General features: G+C 43.6%; 1 protein-coding gene across 3 annotated transcripts; it reads right to left on the bottom strand.

The window, feature by feature from the left end:
• Positions 1-7,844: 7,844 nt before the first annotated feature.
• On the bottom strand, positions 7,845-20,157 carry MIS18A (MIS18 kinetochore protein A). 3 transcript variants are annotated; one of them, XM_086322313.1, is made up of 5 exons: positions 20,075-20,157; positions 16,910-16,976; positions 11,891-12,013; positions 9,113-9,209; positions 7,845-8,388 (listed from the first exon to the last, which is right to left on the bottom strand). In XM_086322313.1, the coding sequence occupies exons 1-5, from the start codon at positions 20,124-20,126 to the stop codon at positions 8,308-8,310; spliced, it is 420 nt and encodes a 139-aa protein (XP_086178439.1). In that variant the 5' UTR covers positions 20,127-20,157; the 3' UTR covers positions 7,845-8,307. The 3 variants fall into 3 exon arrangements, with proteins under 3 accessions (XP_086178439.1, XP_086178433.1, XP_086178438.1); XM_086322307.1 differs by having other exon boundaries at positions 19,787-20,157; XM_086322312.1 differs by lacking the exon at positions 9,113-9,209 and having other exon boundaries at positions 19,787-20,157.
• Positions 20,158-21,643: the final 1,486 nt, after the last annotated feature.

Genomic DNA, 21,643 nt, shown 5'->3' on the forward strand with positions numbered 1-21,643 from the left:
GGAACTAGAGCTGGGAAGTCATCTGGGGCCAGATCAGGGGGCGTGGAGTCTCAGATTAAGAGAGCTGTGTTCCGCTTATGTTTGGGGGAAATGCGGAACAGGAGAAGATTCATTTGACAATGGTGTGTTCATTAGATTGAGGGGTAAGAATTAAAGTAGGAAGACCAACTAAGCAATAACTCGGGCAAGAAGCAAGGAAGCCTGAACAAGGATAAATGGCAAGGAAGAAATGGGCAGGGAGGAGAAAAGAAGAGGCTTTGGGAAGGAAGACAGCTGCTGCTGCTGCTGCTGCTAAGTCGCTTCAGTCATGTCCGACTCTGTGTGACCCCACAGACAGCAGCCCACCAGGCTACCCTGTCCCTGGGATTCTCCAGGCAAGAACACTGGAGTGGGTGCAAGGAAGACAGGGGACCTGACAACTGATTGGAGGCGAAGCAAAGAATGGTGAAGAGGTCACGGGCCTCTGGCGTTTCGCGGCCAAGACACAAGAAGGACAATGTCACTGAGAACTCAGGAGGCACAGGCAGGGGACAGGGGTGTGCAGGGGGGCCTTGAGAGGAAACCATCCGCATTCATTAGAGACACTCGGCATGCACCTATACATAAGCGGGGGCCATAGGGCTGCAAGTGGTCGGGAATTCAGAACTGCGTGGGTCTGGGGAGACGGCTTAGGGCTGCGGGAGTCAGAGACCCAGCGCTGGTCACTGAAGTCATGGCAGGCCGGGAAGCATCCAGGAGAGGCAGGAGAGAGAAACAAGGTCATGGGTAGAAGGAGGGGAGGCAGGAGGAAAGAGAACCGTCAGGAAGGGCAGCAGGTCAGATGCCATTAAGGATGTGGGTCTGGTTTTTGGTCTGACAAAATACACACATACACACACCCCCCCAATGCACATATTCCCTGGTGGCTCAGCTGGTAAAGAATCTGCCTGCAATGCGGAAGACCCAGATTCAGTCCCTCAGTTGGGAAGATCCCCTGGAGGAGGGCATGGCAACCCACTCCAGTCTCCTTGCCTGGAGAATCCCATGGACAGAGGAGCCTGGTGGGCTACAGCCCAGAGAGTTGCAAAGTGTTGGTCTCGAATGAGCGACTCACACACACACTAATCACCATTCAAAGGTGATCAGTGATCAAGCTATGCCCACGTGCCCTCTTGCTGTATAGTTACCTTACTGAAATATTTTACAGCAAACCCCTCATGGCATCGCGCCCCTGCCTCTTTCATCAACTGAAAAGAGAACTTTAAAGGGGAGAGCAGTTTTAAATTATTGGAAGCCTTAGGGGTTTCAGACAGACAGTGACACTTCATTGGAACTCCTCGGTGGCCTTCAAGAGAGCGGATTCAGTAATGCCCAGAGTGGAAGACCACAGCAGGTGGAGTGAATACAGTTCCAGGTAGGTCAAGTCCAGGGACGACTGTCACCAAGGAGAGACCTAAGCATGCTCGAGAGGGTGAACAAAGGCTGACGATGTGGGGAAATAGCTACGTGATGCAGCAGCATTCATTCACTCCACTGACGTGTTAAATGAGCATTTACCATGCGTCTGCATTTCTGCAGCACAAGGTGAAAGACGGATAAAACTGCTGCCCTCGTGGAGCTAACACTCCAATGGAGAGACAGCCATTAAACACACAAGGGTAAAATATGTTCATTGTGGGAAGTGCAGTAAAGTAGCATCAATGGCACATGGGAGGTGGTTGCAAGGGAGACTCAATTACCTGGAGAGCTGAGAGCTTGAAACAGGCCAGCCAGCAGCTCTGGGCTGAGGAGGGAAGAGGCCGGGAGATATGGCAGCCAGAGGATCTCAAAGCAGGGATGAAGAAAGGGAAGGGAACTCATGTCAAGGGGGCTCAATCCGCTTTAATTATAGAAAAAAAAAATTGGGAGTGGGGAGCTCATGACTTTTTAAAAACGTATTTATTTGGCTGCACTGAGCAGCATGTGAGATCTAGTTCTGCGGCCAGGGATCAAACCTGTGTCCCCTGCATTGGAAGTGCAGAGTCCTAATCACTGGACCACCAGGCAAGTCTGGAGAAGCTCATGACTCCTCAACATCTCTAGACACTAGGACTTTTAGTACCACAGCTTCCTTCCACGTGTTTTTCTGCTAAGAAGCAAGGAAGCACCCCCCGAAATGCACTCAGTGTAGAGAGGAGGAGCAGTGCGCAGAAGGAAAACCCTTGGCTCCATTCACCAGCTGAGCAGGTGAATCCATTTAACTTCCATGAGTCTCAGCTTCTGCATCTATAAAAGGGGAAGAAGGCTTTCCATGAGAGAAGGTTTTCTGAGGATGGAGTGAGACAAGCTAGGTGGAGCTCCGAGCACAGCAAATGATTACACAGTAAATGACTGCTCTTCGCTAAGAACAAAAAGGTTACCCAGCCCCGGCGAAGCCGATGTGCCCGTCAAAAGTAAGCTATCTGTCCCCTTCAGGGAATACCGTTTGATGGCTTCATAAGATTTCTCTTCAAAATTATAACACTCTTGCATTTGCTTTGGAAAATGTTATTCAATCAAACACACATCTTGTAGTTGTTCAGTCGCTCAGTCATGTCTGACTATTTGCAACCCCATGAACCGTAGCCCACCAGGCTCCTCTGTCCATGGGATTCTCCAGGCAAGAATACTGGAGTGGGTTGCCATGCCCTTCTCCAGCGGATGGATCTTCCTGACCCAGGGATCAAACCCTCATCTCCTGCATTGGCAGGTGGGTTCTTTACTGCTGAGCCACCAGGGAACCCCATTTATTTTTCCGCAACTTCTATGATTCTCAAGTCTTCAAAATTACAAGCTTGCAGCTCCTGAGACAGGAAGGTGAAAGTGTTAAAAAGAGAACTAAATTATCCTCAAGTCTTCCAAGCTGGCTCCTGGATTCTCATTTCCCTCCTTTATTTCTGATTTCCTTTCAGCTTACATGAGTTATAAGGTTCAAAAGACCCTTGAGAGATTCCTTTGTCCATCTCTCTGCCATAAAATTAAATAGAGGATCTAGAAACCATGGTAGTAATTGTTTAGGGGAGAAAAGTTATAGAGTTAATTTAATTCTGTCAAGCTCGCAGAGGTCAGTAGGAGCTAATTCTGAATGAAATGAGACCAGTTCTCTTCGAAACCACATTTGGGCCAATAAAACTCCAGACTCCAGTACATCACTTCCTCAGATCCCCTCACTTCATGCTGCCTCCCAGATTAGTAATAACAACATTTTAGACAAGTGTAAATACTCCAGAGAGACTACAGTTATGTAGATTGGCCTTGGCTGCACTTGCACCATCATGAACAGAGGCCTGGATAATAAAACATCCTATACACGGAACTTAGCTCTCACTAAACAAAATTAACCATCGCTATATCCAGAACATGTCTGGGCTAAAGAGTAAATGTTGTCTCTCAGTTCAATAGTGATTGCAGATGAACTTTCTCTGCTTGTTCAGAGGCAAGCAACTGTCCAGTTATTTATCTTAATTCAGGAACAAACACAGATGTGTGTAACAGTCACTATTTATATATAATCTTGTCGCTTAAGGTAGTTTGCTTTTTTCCTCAGAAGAGGTGAAGACCTTGACAGTCCAATCACTAAAGTCCAAAAGATAGTGTTTCATTTGATATTTATTAGATAAAAAGATCTCAGGACTTGGTCTTTTGAGTGTTGAATACAGAAGTCAATTTCTCTTCTCAAACTTTAAGTCAAACAGTAGAGAGGGAGGTTCAAAATACACAGTAATATTCTGGGAAAGCAGCTCTCTGGAAGTAATCCTGCCTTTTAGCAACTGCAGATTTCTCTGGTATAAATACTCCTGCTGCTGCTGCTAAGCCGAATCAGTCGTGTCTGACTCTGTGTGACCCCATAGACAGCAGCCCACCAGGCTCCCCCATCCCTGGGATTCTCCAGGCAAGAACACTGGAGTGGGTTGCCATTTCCTTCCCCATTGCGTGAAAGTGAAAAGTGAAAGTGAAGTCGCTCAGCCGCATCCGACTCGTAGCGACCCCATGGACTGCAGCCTACCAGGCTCCTCCATCCATGGGATTTTCCAGGCAAGAGTACTAGAGTGGCTTGCCACTGCCTTCTCCATAAATACTCCTACATGCATGTTAAGTCACTTCAGTACTGTCTGAGTCTTTGTGACCCCATGGACTGTGGCCTGCCAGGCTCCTCTCTCCGTGGGCTTCTCCAGGAAAAAATACTGGAGTGGGTGGCCATTTCCTTCTCCAGGGGATCTTCCCCACCCAGGGGCTGAACCCACCTCTCTAACATCTCTTCCATTGGCAGGAGGGCTCTTCACAACTAGCGCTACCTCGGTACATGGCATCAGAACCTGCCAGGAGCCTGAATTTATCTGGGTTCGCTGTCCACACCATCAAGGCCCTGCTTTTCTCTGGCAGTGCAGACCTCAGTGAAGAAGACTAGGAAGTCAGGATCTTGGAGGCAAAGTTCCCACGATGGTGTGTGTTTTGATTTCATCGCTAATTCTCAAAGGCTAAATTTTAGGGATCTTGTCACATTTGGTCCTGCTCATTCCCAATACTTGGAATGTTCCTCTTGCTTGTGTCTGTGCTCCTAATCCTAGCCAATTTGAAGTTACCAAGGATTGAACAGCCAGTTCACAAATTCCTGAAATTTTAACCATTGGCTGGCTGCTCCTGTGCACCCTGCAGTTAGACAAAGAGGCGGCTGGTTAAAGACTTCTTTCATGCCTTCTCTCCTATCTGACAAGTAAACTAAGTTGTTAAGCCACTAAAAAGTACGAATTTCATACCAAAGGATCACATTTAAACAAGCTTGAAAATAGATGCTTCATCCTAAGTAGTCATTAAAAATCGGGTTACAAAAGAACGTTTAATGATGCAGAAATGTTTATGAAATATTTTTAGTAAAAACAGTATGTCCAGAACAATTCTAAATTTGTATATAAAATGACAACAGGAATAAAACTCCAAAAAGTAGTTGTGAAATTGTGTGTGGGTTTTGTTCTTTGTGCTGTTTTACTTTTCAAATTTTCTACAGTGTTCATGTATTTGTAATCAGAGGATGAACTTAATCCAGTGTCACTGTATTTATTTTAAATATGGTGTTTCAGATTTTTTCTTTTGAATTAGTTGCTCAGTTGTGTCTAACTCTTTCCGATCCCATGGGCTGTAGCCCACCAGGCTCCTCTGTCCGTGGAATTCTCCAGGCAAGAATACTGGAGTAGGTGGACATTCCCTTCTCCAGGGGATCGTCCCGACCTAGGGGTCAAACTCGGATCTCCTGCATTGCAGGCAGATTCTTTGCCTCTGAGGCGCCAGGGCATCCAAACAATCTGACTAGAAGTCAGACTGACAAGAAGACTGAATCAGATCAAATTAAACAAGGCTACACCTTTGTCATTTATTTTTGTGATGCTTTACTGTTTTCAAAGTACCATGATAAGCACTAATTTATCTGTGATGCAAAAGCAGGTTATCATAGCTCATTCTACAGATAAGAAAACACAGGCTCAAAATGGGTAAAAGATTTGCCCAAGGTCACAAGGCTAATAGAGCAGTTGAAGCTGGGGACTCTGGCCGGGGGTTAACTACCCCCAAGATTCTCTCAAAAGCTCATATTGCTCATCATGGCTCCTCTCAAGTAGTTCCTACTGAACACCTAGACCCAACTCTGCAAGGAGGCACTCTCATTTTGCCCATTTTTAATGCCCGAAGCCTGACTAGAATCACCCACATAGGACATACTCCGCCTAGACATCGATCCTACACAAGCAATACCCATCGCACTCTCGTAAGATTGGAAACTTGTGAACATAACAGGAGAGCTTGCTGAGAACAGCAGAACCCACATTCTGGGATGAAAACCATGTACAATGTTCTATACACATGCATTCACAACAATCTGTAAATAGGTCCTGAAACTAGTTTCCAGAGGTTCTCCCTGAAGAACTGGGGAGCACCCTTTCACGAGGATTGGCTGAAGAAACAAATTCTGGTTAGATCCTACCTGAAGCCTCTTTGTTGGGCTCCTGTGCAATTCAGCCTGGAATGTCCGTTTCTTGCTCCAGGATCCTCACTCCTGCTCATGGGCAGTGGTAACCAGCAACAGCAGCACACAGTCACAAGGAGTAGGAACCAGGCCTGATTGTTGATTTTAATATGTGGCTACGTAGGGCAAGTCAAACAAACAAACAAACAGCAGGCCCATGAGCCATCAGGCAAAGCCTAAAAAGTCACTAAGCCTGAAGTCACTAGGCTTCAGAGAAACGGGTGGTTGCTTTCAGCAGAGGCTGACCCAAACAGAGTGTGAGGACAGGCCCTCTCCTCCAGAGTGCCACAGGGCAGCCTGCGGAGGATGAAACTGCCCCACGTGGACCTGTCGAGTAGGCAGCGTGGGCGTCTCAAAGCTCTCTTCCCCACGGTGATAGTAAGCCCACTCTTTAAGCGACATCACAGAGGCCAAAGACACAGACTGTGCTTTACACGGAGACACGACTGTTTCCTGGGATTTGCTATCAGATGCTTCAACAAAGCCTGTGTGATAAATGTGTGTGAGCTCTCCACCCGCATGGTTTAAGCTAACTTCGTCTGAAGAACCCTCACTGGAAATAAAACTCCAAGCGTGGAGAGTGTACAGGGAAACGCTAATCAAAGGCCCAAACTGCCACAAAGGCACTTGGGCTGTTTATTTCCTGAACCACAAGAGAGGCTTGGTTAGCACTGCTGGATATTAGAAATTACTTTGCATTGGTGAAATGAGTTGTTTTCAAGGTGTATGGATTGGCTTGAAATTGGAGCCCAGGATGAACAGGGTAAAAGGAATTAAGGAGCGAAACTGGAATGGCCCTGAAAGTGACTGGAGAATACTGTCACTCGTGCGACTAGAAAGTCAGCTGAATCTCTCGGTTAAAATAACTCTCCCATCTGTTCCAAATGAACTTTCACGCAAGCGCCACCGAAACACCTACAATGACAGACCCTGGGGACCTCATCAAGCTTACTGAGGCAGGGTGACTGTTGCCAGCAGGTGTTGAGAAGAGACCTGGACAGCTCACTAACTTCAAATGATTAGACGCTGCAGACAATCTTTCAAAAAGAACGCAGTAATTGTGAATGATCAATGATCAAATCAATTTGAGTTAGGACCTTTTGCCATGACAACTTGAGGTATTCTCGGAAATAATTAGGGAGGTTCTGAGCAGAAATTGAGTTAAGTTACTCAAACATGCTGAGTACTAATGTTAGGTGGCCTCATTTATACTCAAAAACAGAGTGGAGGCTGGGGAAATTTGGGGTTACCTTTAGAGTCCTGAGCAGGACCCTTCACACTGCCATGCCCAGTAAATGTGTGGTATTTATGACAGCAGGATTTTTGCGCTCACTTAAACAACTGTTTCATAAAAATCAATTGTAAAGCACTTTGTTTTAATCTTTATTTTTCCCCTCATTATAAAAATAACAAGTGCTTACTAGAAGTCTTACATTATGAAAACTGAAAATTCTCCCAGAATCCCAACCTTGGGAATGATTACTACTCTCTTTGGTAACTATGCTGCCAGATTATGGGGCATATGGTAGTAAATAAGGGCTTCCCTGATGGCTCAGCAGGTAAAGCATCCCCCTGCAACGTAGGAGACACAGGTTCGATTCCTGGAAAAGGAAACGGCACCCCACTCCAGCAATCTTGCCTGTAAAACCCCATGGACAGAGTAGCCTGGAGGGCTACAGTCCACGGGGCTGAAAAGTCCGACAAGACTGAGCGGCTAAGCAAGCACAGAAGAGTAAATAAACAGGACCAAAAGGAATCCAACCAACATAATACATGCTAATCTACTCTTGTGCAAGGTTTCAGAGTTTTGACAAATAATTCAACTGACCAGTTTCTCCAGAAAGCTGTATTCATTAGTTTTCAAAGAAGATTCAACCACACAGTGGATGGAAAAACCTCTAAGATTTTCAAGCACTCAATACTAAACAGTGCTCAAACTATTAGAAGTGAAACATAGTTAATAGGACATAAAAAATAGCAAATCCAGTACAGAGGAGAAAACTATTCAAAAAATTATAGCAGTTTGTTACCAAAACAACAACTCTTAAATTCCAGCAATAATCATGACTTTAAAACTGGAGTTTAGGAAACAATCACCTCTTTACCATCAAATACAGCCAGAAAAGTTCTACAGTTCTTCTCATGTGACCAGCTGATCAGTACAAGAGGATACAATGTACATGACCGTTTCCAATTCTTTCAGTTCTAAGTGAAGGATATTATAATAAGAATTGCTACATATGAAATAACTCTCCATCAGCAGAGGACTGCAGAATGTGGGCCTTGGAACCAATTCAGCTTTTACAACTGGTAAAGGACAGTTTTGATTCGACCTCCCAAAGCTTTGTTTGCAAGGCTTTCAAAACATCTTCCATCTATTGAATGGAAAAAAGAATAGAAAAAAATACATATGATTAAAATCATACATGGTTAAATATGATTTAAATGTTGATCATTATTATAATTTCTGCTATGTTATACATTATACATATCTGTGTTTATTTAATGGAATTCTGTTTAAATAAGACATAAGCCTATTAATAGTAGTTCTCAACCTCTGATACATAGCTTTTACATTTATTCACCACTATCTTGCCTGTGACAGGATGTTAGCATTCAAAAACAAGGCTGTTTTTACCACGAAAATCAAATCAAATCAAATACTGATTTAAAGATATATTTCTATTTTAATAGTTCTAGAATGCATACTGCTTTGATTTAGCATGGAAGTCTTTATAATTTTTTCCATAAAGTTTTGGCTTAATTTGTAGTTTGCTGCTGCTGCTGCTGCTAAGTCGCTTCAGTCGTGTCCGACTCTGTGCGACCCCAGAGACGGCAGCCCACCAGGCTTCCCCGTCCCTGGGATTCTCCAGGCAAGAACACTGGAGTGGGTTGCCATTTCCTTCTCCAATGCAGGAAAGTGAAAAGTAGCTTCCAGTAAATCAACTTTACTAACAACTGAAATAAAATAAGCACTCTCTCACCATGAATGCTAAGATCAAAAGAGAAGACACAATTAAGAATTATTCGTGGAGCAGCACTTGGTCATTGACTGGAAGTTGTTTATACAAAGACACAAAAAGTGCAGAACAAAATTACCTGCTTTAGAGATTTTTCTATTTCAACTCTACTTTCAAGATTAAAAAGCTCTTTGTCTTCTGACACAATTTGCCTTTCAGATGACCCTAAAACATAACTGAAGTACAGTACAATACAAAGTTAAAATATGAGAAGGGAGTAAATATGAAGTTTATATTGATAACATTAAAACTCAAAGTATATTGAAGTATATATTAGTACAAAGTAAACACATAAAACAATTACTTTTGTTAATAGCAACCTACATAGGAAGCTGAACTGCATGAAATCATGTTTTTCTCCATAACAGCTTTGTCCAAGAGCTCTACATGTTTCTCAATGCTATAAATATTTCGTTATAGGGAATAAAACTGGCTCTTTAGTAAGCTGGGTGGTACAACAGTAACATTTTGAAGTTTTAAAAGATCCTGAAGAAGCCACTGTTTTATATAACTTTTCAAGAACATGTGCATTTTCAAGTTTTGACTTTTATTATGTAATCTGTAGCGTCAATTGTTGATTACCTAGATTTCGGCAACTTCAACAGTTATTCTATAACTCATGTTTTGCATTCTATAACTCATGTTTTGCTTCGCTCTCTGAGGTGATGACATGCTACAATTTGAAAATACAACTGGCCTGCTGCTGCTGCTAAGTCGCTTCAGTCATGTCCGACTCTGTGCGACCCCACAGAAGGCCTCCTACCAGGCTCCTCTGTCCCTGGGATTCTCCAGGCAAGAACACTGGAGTGGGTTGCCATTTCCTTCTCCAATGCATGAAAGTGAAAAGTGAAAGTGAAGTCGCTCAGTCGTGTCCAGCTCTTAGCGACCCCATGGACTGCAGCCCACCAGGCTCCTCTGTCCATGGGATTTTCCATGTACTGGAGTGGGCGCCATCGCCTTCTCTGACAACTGGCCTAGCAATGGAAGAAAACAAATAAATCTGGCAACCAAATGAATCTAAACAGTAGAGAAGATGCTGTTATTCCCAAAAGAAAACCCAAAAAAACCTTCATTTGCTTGCATTTCTTTAGAAGTCTTTCACCACATGTAACAACTTCAGTATGTCACTTCTGTTAAATGTAAACAGTCTTCTGCTGGAAACCCAAGATTAATTGATTAAATTTCTAAAAAATGTCATCGAAGGAAAAATTACAGAAGGTAGTTAATATCTTATTTGGAAAAGAAAAATGAGATGGGGGAAAATTAAATGGCACTGATTAATTTATAATGCTGTAAATAAACATTACGGAGATCATCCATTTCTAAAACACCCCTGGTTCCCTGTCATTTAAATTCTGCCCTATGAGGTAACTTTTCCTTAAATTCAATTGTTGGGGAAAGAACAGCTTCGATACTAGGATCCTCTATGCAGAAATCTTCCACATATTTTCTTTTATACAGATATGGATCACTTTTAAAGTTCCATACCAACCACACTGGTTTAAGATTTCATGTAGTTTATACTTGTACTCTCCCCCACATAATTTTCACAAATCTTGGTAAAATTCCCATGGACATTAAGGGAGCAGTTGTTTGGGCATGCGTCTTCTGTTTACATATTAAAACCAAAACAGATCTGATCTCTCTCCAGGTGGGCCTGCACGCTTTACATCAATGAGCAGTATTTGCTACATTATTCTCTTGTGTTAAAGGCTGTAAAAAGTTTGCAGAGTTCACAATTTAGATCCAAACTTGTTTAGTTTCAAAGATGGTGGTAAAACTGTAGTAATCAAAAAATAATTAAATGAAAAATTATAATAAAAATACTATTCTAAATTTTTTTAAAGAGAAAATCTAAGAAATTCAACAGAGTGACAACATACTTCAAGTAATGAAAGTGTAGGCACTTTCTTTTCTTCTTAAATCGTTCTTCTTTCTTGATATTTAAGGTTTCCTAGGCATCTCTAAGAAAACCTCTCTAACTGGTGGCTCAGCATTACTGCCCACCAATGCAGGAGATACAAGTTTGATACCTGGGTCAGGAAGATCCCCTGGAGAAGGAAATGGCAACCCACTCCAGTATTCTTACTTGGAGAATCCCATGGACTCTTAAAAGAGCCTGGCGGGCTACAGTCTATGGGGTAACAAAGAGTCGGACACAACTGAGCTACTAAGCAACAACAATCTCTAAAGTCTTGAGAGTTACATCTTTTCCAGGATAAGTGAAAAGACATTGGGGTCAATTAATTTTGTTTCCAATTTTAAAAGGTTAATGAACTAAAGGGTCATTAAGATATACGTCATCAGACCCTAATTCACCTTGTCTCCAAACACCTTTTAGAAGTCTTGAAAAATGAAGGTACTTCCTTACATCTCTCAAAACAGCAGACAGTTATTTACAATCCTCTAGGAAATAACTGGACTTTGCATTTCTACTTTTCCAGAACATCAAAGGGACTTCTTCCCCAACCATTTCTGAAATTCCTATTTCTTCCAGTTATTCTACTAGACTAAAAACTAGAGGGAAAAATAAAATGGACAAAATATATTGATACACAAAATTGCTTTTTTAAAAAATCCTATTAAACTAAATTTAATTAAGAAAAATAGCAAATTTTTACTCTGCAAAATGTTCTCACAGTGCTTTCTTCTACAATTTAGCATGACTGACTTTTCCAATAGCAAATAAATCAGGTCCAAAGAACAACAAAAATCACTTGCTTTAGGGTCAGAAATTATTATTTAAAAACATATTTTAACCAAACCATGTTTAGTCTCCAAGTTTTCATACCAATTTGTCTGCAAACAACTTTCTGAGAATTCAGTTATGAGCTGTTCATTTTTGCCTCAAACATACCTTTCAATGGCTTCAACACTAAGGCAGAACAAGTCCCTCTTGTAGTCTAGATCCTTGGGTGTGCACCTGTACAGGTAGCCGAGGTTGAGCGAACATCCTGTGCAGTACAAAGTCTCCAGGATGCTGCAACAAAAAACGCCACCCTTTAGTAACTGGTTACCACAAAAATCCCATTGTTGAGATCCATAAACACCTAAACGTTTAAGTTGCTAAAGTATGTTATCCTGACCCTACTAGGTCCTATGTATAAAAAGGAACAAAAAAAAAGATAGTAAGATGCTTACATCTGAAAGGTATCCAAGTCACCTCCAGGTTACACTGCCTTCAGTATCTAGTGACAGACGGCATGCACACAAGTGACAAAGCAGAGAGTATGCTGGATTTCCTTGGTGGTACAATGGATAAGAATCCACCTGCCAATGCAGGGGACAAGGGTTCAATCCCTAGCCCAGGAAGATTCCACATGCCATGGAGCAACTAAGCCTGTGCACAACTACTGAAGCCCAAGCTCCTAGGGCCCATGCTCCACAACACGCCACTGCAATGAGAGCCCAAACACCGCCAGCTAGAGAGCACTCCCTGCTAGCCGGAACTAGAGAAAGCCCATGCACAGCAATGAAGACAGAGCACAGACAAAAATAAACAAAAATTTAGAAAAACAAAAAAGAAGAAGAGAATATACTAAGAAGAAGGTGCTTTTCTAGAATGTAAACGTCTCAATCTGGTATTAAAAATTAACTAAAATTCTGAAATAAAGGGAAAAGATTATACATGTTCTTTAAATGTCACATTGTCCACCAAGTATCATTAATGCTCTGGGGCAGGGATAGGCAAATTTTTTTCTGTGATGAGTCAGAGAACAAATATTTTAGGCTTGCAGGCCACATGGAGTCTACTGCAACTACTCGTCTCTACCACTGTAGCATGGAAGCCACCACAGATAATACATAACTGAATGAGCTGTGTTCCAATAAAAACATATTTACAAAAACAGGTGCTTCGCCCATGAGCTACAGTTTGGCATAAAGGATGGGGTTCAGGTGATACAAGAGAGCAGAACTCAGCCAAACTGGTTCAGAGCAAGAGTTGATTCCCTTTTCAGTTCTCTAGAAATCTTGATTATGAAGAACAGAAAAGTCTCAGCCCGGTGCTAAGTTCAGTTCAGTTCAGTCCAGTTGCTGAGTCGTGTCCAACTCTTTGTGACCCCATGAATCCCAGCACGCCAGGCCTCCCTGTCCATCACCAACTCCTGGAGTTCACTCAGACTCACGTCCATCGAGTCAGTGACGCCATCCAGCCATCGAATCCTCTGTCATCCCCTTCTCCTCCTGCCCCCAGTCCCTCCCAGCATCAGAGTCTTTTCCAATGAGTCAACTCTTCGCATGAGGTGGCCAAAGTACTGGAGTTTCAGCTTCAGCATCAGTCCTTCCAAAGAAATACCAGGGCTGATCCCCTTCAGAATGGACTGGTTGGATCTCCTTGCAGTCCAAGGGACTCTCAAGAGTCTTCTCCAACACCACAGTTCAAAGGCATCAATTCTTCGGCATTCAGCTTTCTTCACAGTCCAACTCTCACATCCATACATGACCCCTGGAAAAACCATAGCCTTGACTAGACGGACCTTTGTTGGCAAAGTAATGTCTCTGCTTTTCAATATGCTATCTAGGTTGGTCATAACTTTTCTTCCAAAGCGTCTTTTAATTTCATGGCTGCAGTCACCATCTGCAGTGATTTTGGAGCCCAAAAAAATAAAGTCTGACACTGTTTCCCCATTGATTTCCCATAAAGTGATGGGACCAGATGCCACGATCTTTGTTTTCTGAATGTTGAGTTTTAAGCCAACTTTTTCACTCTCCTCTTTCACCTTCATCAAGAGGCTTTTTAGTTCCTCTTCACTTTCTGCCATAAGGGTGGTGTCATCTGCATATCTGAGGTTATGGATATTTCTCCCGGCAATCTTGATTCCAGCTTGTGTTTCTTCCAGTCCAGCGTTTCTCATGATGTACTCTGCATATAAGTTAAATAAGCAGGGTGACAACATACAGCCTTGACATACTCCTTTTCCTATTTGGAACCAGTCTGTTGTTCCATGTCCAGTTTTAACTGTTGCTTCCTGACCTGCATACAGGTTTCTCAAGAGGCAGGTCAGGTGGTCTGGTATTCCCATCTCTTTCAGAATTTTCCACAGTTTATTGTGATCCACACAGTCAAAGGCTTTGGCATAGTCAATAAAGCAGAAATAGATGTTTTTCTGGAACTCTCTTGCTTTTTCAATGATCCAGCGGATGCTGGCAATTTGATCTCTGATTCTTCTGCCTTTTCTAAATCCAGCTTGAACATCTGAAGTTCACGGTTCACGTACTGCTGAAGCCTGGCTTGGAGAATTTTGAGCATTACTTTACTAGCATGTGAGATGAGTGCAATCACAGCATCATCTTTCAGGATTTGAAATAGCCAGCTGTCAGGAAGCATTTAACAGGAGGCTTCCTATGTGCTGTTTTGGATCTGACAGGAATTCTCTGCTCCTTATTAATTCCTGAATATTCAGGAATTAAGAGGAATTAAGAGGAGAGGCACGCCTCTCCGGGACTGAGGAATCCAGGCATTTCCTTCATTAGCGTTTCTATATGGCGATAAGTACCCTCTTCCTTCTTGAGAACCATACGATAAAAGTGATTGTTTACAAATCTCTCTCTTTAATATGGATTGCCTATGTTTTGTAAGTCTGGAATTTTAATCTTTATCTTTGCTGAGAATAACTACTTTGTAAGACGGTATATATGCCCAAACCAAGTTGATTAAAACACCTTTGCTCCATCAGAGCTCTGGTCCCCGTGTCTGTCTTTCTTTTTCTCTCTCTTTCAGGCTGATCCCCTGGAACGCAGAGGCTCTCTGAGTTCACTTTCCTGCTCGGGCTTCTAAGACCCTCTCGAGAAGGCGCTCTGCACCTTCACCCCATCGAGAGGGCACCTGAGGCCTTCGTGAACAGAGCAAGCCCCGTGCAGGGGCTTTATTGGCTTTCTGTGTAAACCAAGGAATATCAGCCTCTTTCTCTCCTTTACTTATCATCGACTCCGGATTACCAAGTTCCAGGCCATTAAAGGACCTCAACAGCCAGCCTGGTGCTAGAAGGTCTTCAATGTGTATCTCACAGCTGCAAATCTTTTAACTGTAAGAGGACAGACCTCAGGCTCAGAACCAGCCAGCCAGCAGGTATCTCAGCTAGAATTTAATAACATTTGTTTCCACTGTAATTATCGTCACAGTTACTTTCGAGCATCAGCAATTGATACATTCACAGCAGTCATACAGATTCCTTTTAAAATGAACTTAAAAACTCAGAGTCAATGTAATGAAAAATATCCAGTACGCGACAGCAAAGCTGGAAGCTGACATCAGAATGACTGGAAATGGGAAGCAGAGGACACTCTGCAGGAAGCAAAGGGACAGCAAAGCACCATCATTAGCTCCTCTAACGGCCTATGTCCTTGGTGAGGCTGTAAACCTCCCCAGGCCTCTGTCTCTTCATCAATAAAGTGAGAAATGATCCAAGGCTGGGTTTTCCAAATTGTTACCACGAGCATGCCAGCAGTACAATTTCTGTTACATTTGCATGCCACCTGTCATATTATGACTTTAAATTCTCCTTAAAGAGAGTAATTTTTTAAATGAAAATATACTCTATTTGAATAGGACACTCTAACATTACCAAAAATGAAAAACCAATGTTTTAAAATGAAAAAAAAAAATAGGGACTTCCCTGGTGTCCAGCGGCTGAGACTGAGCTCCCCAATGCAGGGGGCCCAAGTTTGATCCTTGGGGATCAGGGAACTAGATCCCATGTGCCACAACTAAGAGTTTGCACACTTAAGAGTCCACAACCAAAGATCAAAGATCCCAAGTGCCGCCATGAAGACCCTGTGTAGCCAAATACATAAATATTAAAATAAACAAAAAATAATAAAATTTTAATATATGATTAGTAATTTCTGTCGAATTGCTTGTGTACCACTTATTCATATGCATCAGTAAGACAACTTTTGGACAACGATTCTACAAAGCAGAGCTTCCCATTCAGTTTGCTGAGGATGCTGCTTGCAATAGACGGTGGAAGGTAGAGCAGGATACTGACTCCTTCAACACCTGGAGAGATAAAACAGGGCCTGGGACAGCTGGAGCCCCTGTGCCGCCATGCATGCAGCTTTGTCTGTTTACCTCAATGGGCCACATGTCTGCATGTGCCACATCAGCATTATCTATGGGTGCTACGGCATGAAAAGTAGGGAGCATTTATCTAAAGCATTCTTTGGCTCAGAGATTCCATGATAAAGATACTTTCTTTTTCTGTTTTTATTTTCAATGTCCTTCAGGTCCAAGCCAAACACCCAAATGGAAGTGTTGGGACAGGCCTTGAGACTTTTAGAAACTCTTCCATCTTAAATCTAAAGGCACCCACTGTCACTCAGGAAACCACCTGCCAACGCAGGAGATGTAAGAGACCTGGGCTCGATCCCTGGGTCAGGAAGATCCCCTGGAGGAGGACACAGTAACCCACAGCAGTATTCTTGCCTGGAGAATCCCATGGACAGAGGAGCCTGGCAGGCTACAGACCACAGGACTGCAAAGAGTCAGATACGACTGAAGTGACTAAGCATGCACAGTGACTGATTTGATATTACCATGAAAAAGGGCTTCCCTGGTGGCTCTGACTGTAAAGAATCCACCTGAAATGCAGGAAACCTGGGTTCGATTCATGGCTTGGGAAGATCCTCTGAAGAAGGGCAAGGCAACCCACTCCAGTCGTGTTGCCTGGAGAATCCTCATGGAATCCTCCCCCAGAGAAGCCTGGAAGGCTATAGTCCTTGAGGTTGCAAAGAGTCAGACACGACTGAGCAACTAAGTACACACACACACCATGAAAAAAGTTTTATCCCAAATTTTAGTGCTGATGATCTTTTTAAAGATTTTTATTTAAAAAAATAAAAACATACATACTCATATAGATATAGCTTTACTCACCAACCATTTTCATTTTTACGTTTGGATAATATCTGTTCCTCATTCACAGAAACATTACAGGTAACACCTGGAAAGAAGTAACAACAATGTATTAATGTGGTTTGATATGCAGGTATTTAGAGAACTTCTAATTCAACTTTAATTTTAGAACTCAAAAAGCCAGAAAAAAAACAAAGGCCCAAAAGTCAGTCAGTCACTCACTCACTCTCTCACACACACACACACACGCACGCACACACTGGTTTAAAACTAAGTGTACAGGGTCTTCTGGAAAAACATAGCAGAATAAGAGTTATTTCCTTCCTTTCCCAGAAAACACTGAAGTTAACAAAATGAATAAAATTAGGAAAAAAAAATTCAATTGATGGTAAAACTTAGATCAGAGAAGAAAAAATTCAGTTGACGGTGAAACTTGGAACAATCAGAACCTCAAATCACAGACTATCAAGTATACCTGCCAAACACAGTAAAACAGGGATTAACCCAAAGAAGAGGGTAAAAGTCTGTGCATACATCTCCAAGTCTCAAACACAGAGCTCATTTTCAAGTAAGCAGCAGAGGGTCCACAGGAACCCAGCCCCAAATCTTTTAGACCACAACTTGAACAGGGGTCACAGCTGAACCCTAGAAGCAACAGGAAACATTCCCAGAACACCCAAATTCAGGACACACAGAAGGTGGAGGGACATGAAGAAAGGACATCAGAACAGACTCGAGTTCACCTCCTCTACAGTCTAGCTTAACTCAGTAAACTCCACTCCCACCTGCCCATCAGATCAGAAATTGGTGTCACCCTACATTCATCATCTCCTTTCCCTGCTCCCCTTCAGACACTCCTCTGAGAAGTCCTGTCCGCTCTACCTCATGACTCTCACTCCAGCCTCACACCACCGCTACCTCCTCTCCCTGAGCAGCTGTACTGGCCCCTGACCGACCTCCCCACTTCCATGCTTATTCTCCTCCTCAGTGCATCTCCAAAGAAAAACCTGAGTCCTACCACTCTCCAGCTTAAACACCACATTCACTAGAATAGACTCTCATTTTCACTTTTAGAATAAAGATTAAGATTCTCAATTATAACAGCCTACAAAGGCCCTCGTACTGTAGCAAAATCTCAACCCAAATACATACATGTGGTTCTAAAGCAGCAACCCTGGGAAAAAACCTAGACTTCTATCAACAGGGGCAGACTGGGAGGATGAACAGCATCTCCATTAAGGATGTCACTTAAGTGGCACTTCCTATTTCTTCTTAGCACAGGACACACACTAACTCACTTAGTCCTCCTAATTACCGCATGTAAGTATTATCCTCAAGTCTATAGAGGAGAAAACTGAAGCACAGAGAGGCTATGTAGCTTGCCCCAACTTCCAGCTAGTTAAGTGGAAGACCAGGATTCAAACCCATGCAGTTAAGGGCCATCACCTACACTGGTGAGGTACAAGAGGCAGGGGTACAAGAGGCAGCTGCTAAAACTGTGAATTATGCCTATATGCACTAATATGGAAAAATACTCAGAATACAGATGTAGAATAAAAAGGTAAGGATGCTTAACAGTATAAACATTATCCCAAGGGTGTTTTTGAAAATTTATATGTTTAGGGAATTCCAAAAAATGTACGTTTAAACATGCTCATATATGCATGGAGAGTATCTGGAAGTATGAATGAAAATAAAGCATGTTGAACTCTGGGGCCTTGAGAGTGTCAGGATCAGGGGATAAGATTTGGGGACAAGTCCTTTTTACTTTTACACCCTTCTGCATTGTTTGATTTTAATAGGTGTGAAGGATTAATCTCAATGAATTACTATGGGAAATGTATGTTCTTAGGCTTATGTTTAACAACCAAAAAGGATTCAGCAATTGTTGTTAAGTGCATCCTTAAGGAAAACAGACTTCAAAAAGTTTCAGGTAACAGGTGGACACTGCTTTCCTTCTTTCTTCCCAATACATCCCAGGAAGGAAAACTTTTCACAAATGTCAATAAATTGGTGGTGACTTTCTGCCATTAAAAATATTTACAAAATTCAAATATAGCAGAAATTTAATCTTGAAAACTACAAGTCCAAAAAGAACAGTCATTTTTACATGAACTCAGAAAACCACGTAACTCAGAAAACTTACTCACTAATTCAGAAAACTTAGTGGTAACTCAGTGAACCACTTCCCTAAATAAGTACTATGAAAACAACAAAACAAAGAAACTCTGGGGAAACATACAGGTAACTGGTAGAATCAGTATTAAAAGTTAGAACTCTGACCTTCTTCACCCTTTTACCACATTCTCCTTCCTCTCCAATTTTGTGAGGGCTGTTAGTGCTTTTATTGCAAGTCTCCTTCAATTTTTATAATAGCATTATGATTCGTCAACTCTGAAGTTGTAACACTTCAAACTAAAGGCGTCCGCTGATACAAATATTAGGATCTGAAATATCAATCCTGACATCCCCTGCTGGAAGAAAGCCGCTGAAAAGCTTAATTTCCTAAATAAAGAATTAACAATATTACCAACAGAGCCCACTAATTTCTATGAGGAATAACACAGAGTAGCTACACCTTAAATGCTTACAACCTGGTTGGTTGACTTTTTTGTCCCCTAAGTCATGCTCACGACGTTGTTGATTCATCCACTGCTCTTCTGGGATGAGGGACCCCAGAAAAGGACTTCCACGCGTAAGCCCAAGATGCAGGGATGACTCTCCTCCTGCCCCTTTTCTGGAAAAACTCAGCCTCTCAGATTTTTCTGCTAATTTTAAAGACCCTGAGTTGCTCCAAAACACCCCCGCCTCTTCCGAGGCCGCCCAGGTGCCGCACACCAGGGATGAAGGCAACCCTTAGTCCTAAATCCCACCCTACGCGACCCAGCCCGAACTGACAGCGCAGCAAGATGCAGTTGGTGTCTTCCTGACTCGCCACCCAGCTCAGCGAGTCTCCCAGCGGCCGCCGGCAGCTCGAGCACAGAAAAACCAGCGGCCTGTCCTCCTCCGCCGGCTCCGCAGCCTCCTCGCGCCGCTTCCTTTCAGGGCAGGCCGCCGATGCGTCTCCGCTCACGGAGCTCCACATGCTCGCCCACTTCTGCAGCAGCTGGTGGCGGCTCGAGTCTTCCGAGAGCCGCCTCCCTAACAGGGAGGAGTCACCCCACTTGCTCTTGTGGCCACACGTACACTTAGTAGAAGAACATCCTTCACAACAATCCGAGGACCAAGCGCCCGCCATTAGCTACAAATCGCCCGCGCCACGGAGCATCACGGGAGGAAAAAAAACCCGCCCCTGCGCGTGCGCGGGGCGGGGCGAGGCAGTGGAGGACCCGAAGGGCGTGGCCTGAGGGAGGCAGGGAAAGAGGGGCGGGGCCTGAGGGAGGCGGGGTCTCAGGGCAGCCTGATAGCGCGCATGCTCGCAGTGGAGGCAGGGATTAGCTGTAGTGTCCAGGCACCTGGGTTGAGTTTCCACCTTCAAGAAATTGAAAGGCTGTAGGACATTTGCTCGCTTGACTACCTGGGGAGGAGAGTTCAGCCTCTTACAAAGGAGGGTAGGGGCGAAGGCAATGGCACCCCACTCCAGTACTCTTGCCTGGAAAATCCCATGGACGGAGGAGCCTGGTAGGGCTGCAGTCCATGGGGTCGCTAAGAGTCAGACATGACTGAGCGACTTCACTTTCACTTTTCACTTTCATGCATTGGAGGAGGAAATGGCAACCCACTCCAGTGTTCTTGCCTGGAGAATCCCAGGGACGGCGGAGCCTGGTGGGCTTCTGTATATGGGGTCGCACAGAGTCGGACACGACTGAAGCGACTTAGCAGCAGCAGCAGCAGCAGCAGCATGTCCACCAAACTAAATTACAAACCCCTTAGAGCGACCTTCTCCTCCCGCCTTCAATCTTTCCCAGCATCAGGGTCTTTTCAAATGAGTCGGCTCTTTGCATTAGGTGGCCAAAGGATTGGAGTTTCAGCTTCAACATCAGTCCTTCAAATGAATATTCAGGACTGAGTTCTTTTAGGATGGACTGGTTGGATCTTCTTGCAGTCCAAGGGATTCTCAAGAGTCTTCTCCAACACCACAGTTCAAAAGTATCAATTCTTTGGCGCTTCCCCTTCAGAGAAGGGGAGGACAGAGGATGAGTTGGTTGGATGGCATCACCGACTCAGTGGACATGAGTTTGAGTAAACTTCAGGAGTTGGTGGTGGACAGGGAGGCCTGACAGGCCTGGAGAATTCCCTGGAGAGAGGAGCCTGGTGGGCTACAGTCCATGGGGTCGCAAAGAGTCGGACACAACTGAGCAACTGAACTGAATTTCTAAAGACTATGCCACCCATACCCCACCCAGAGATGGGGGAGCTGGGGCATAGCCCTCCCTTCGAAGGCCTCCTTCCCTCCCGAGAGGCTACAGCCCTTCACATTTAGCATTAAGTAAACAAAACCATGGCTTCTCAGGTGGCTGTAGTGGTAAAGAACCTGCTTGCCAGTGCAGTAGATGTAAGAGACACAGATTCAATCCCTGGGTGGGGGAGATCCCCTGGAGGAGGGCATGGCAACACACTCCAGTATTCTTGCCTAGAGAATCCCATGGACAGAAGAGCCTAGCGGCTTACAGCCCATAGGATGCCAAGGAGTCTGACACGACTGAAGCGATTTAGCTCACGCGCAGACATCTCAAGTTAATGAATTTAGTGCTTTTTCAGTAGTCTCATTGAAATCAGGGAGGCCATTGATGGCTTGATGGTCAAAATATCCTT

The sequence above is a fragment of the Bos grunniens genome, chromosome 1 (assembly GCF_055505025.1).
Source record: "Bos grunniens cultivar Pamir isolate PY7600 chromosome 1, Bosgru_T2T1.0, whole genome shotgun sequence".
Taxonomy (NCBI): domain Eukaryota; kingdom Metazoa; phylum Chordata; class Mammalia; order Artiodactyla; family Bovidae; genus Bos; species Bos grunniens.

What these genes read in the sequence shown, in the direction of transcription:
- MIS18A (XM_086322307.1), bottom strand. Translation starts at nt 20,126, where the DNA reads ATGGCGGGCGCTTGGTCCTCGGATTGTTGTGAAGGATGTTCTTCTACT. An exon ending in CAACTGCATCTTGCTGCGCT is followed by an intron (nt 16,977 to 19,786) that starts GTCAGTTCGGGC and finishes ACTTCTTTCCAG; the next exon opens with GTGTTACCTGTAATGTTTCT. An exon ending in TAGAAAAATCTCTAAAGCAG is followed by an intron (nt 8,389 to 9,112) that starts GTAATTTTGTTC and finishes TCCATTCAATAG; the next exon opens with ATGGAAGATGTTTTGAAAGC.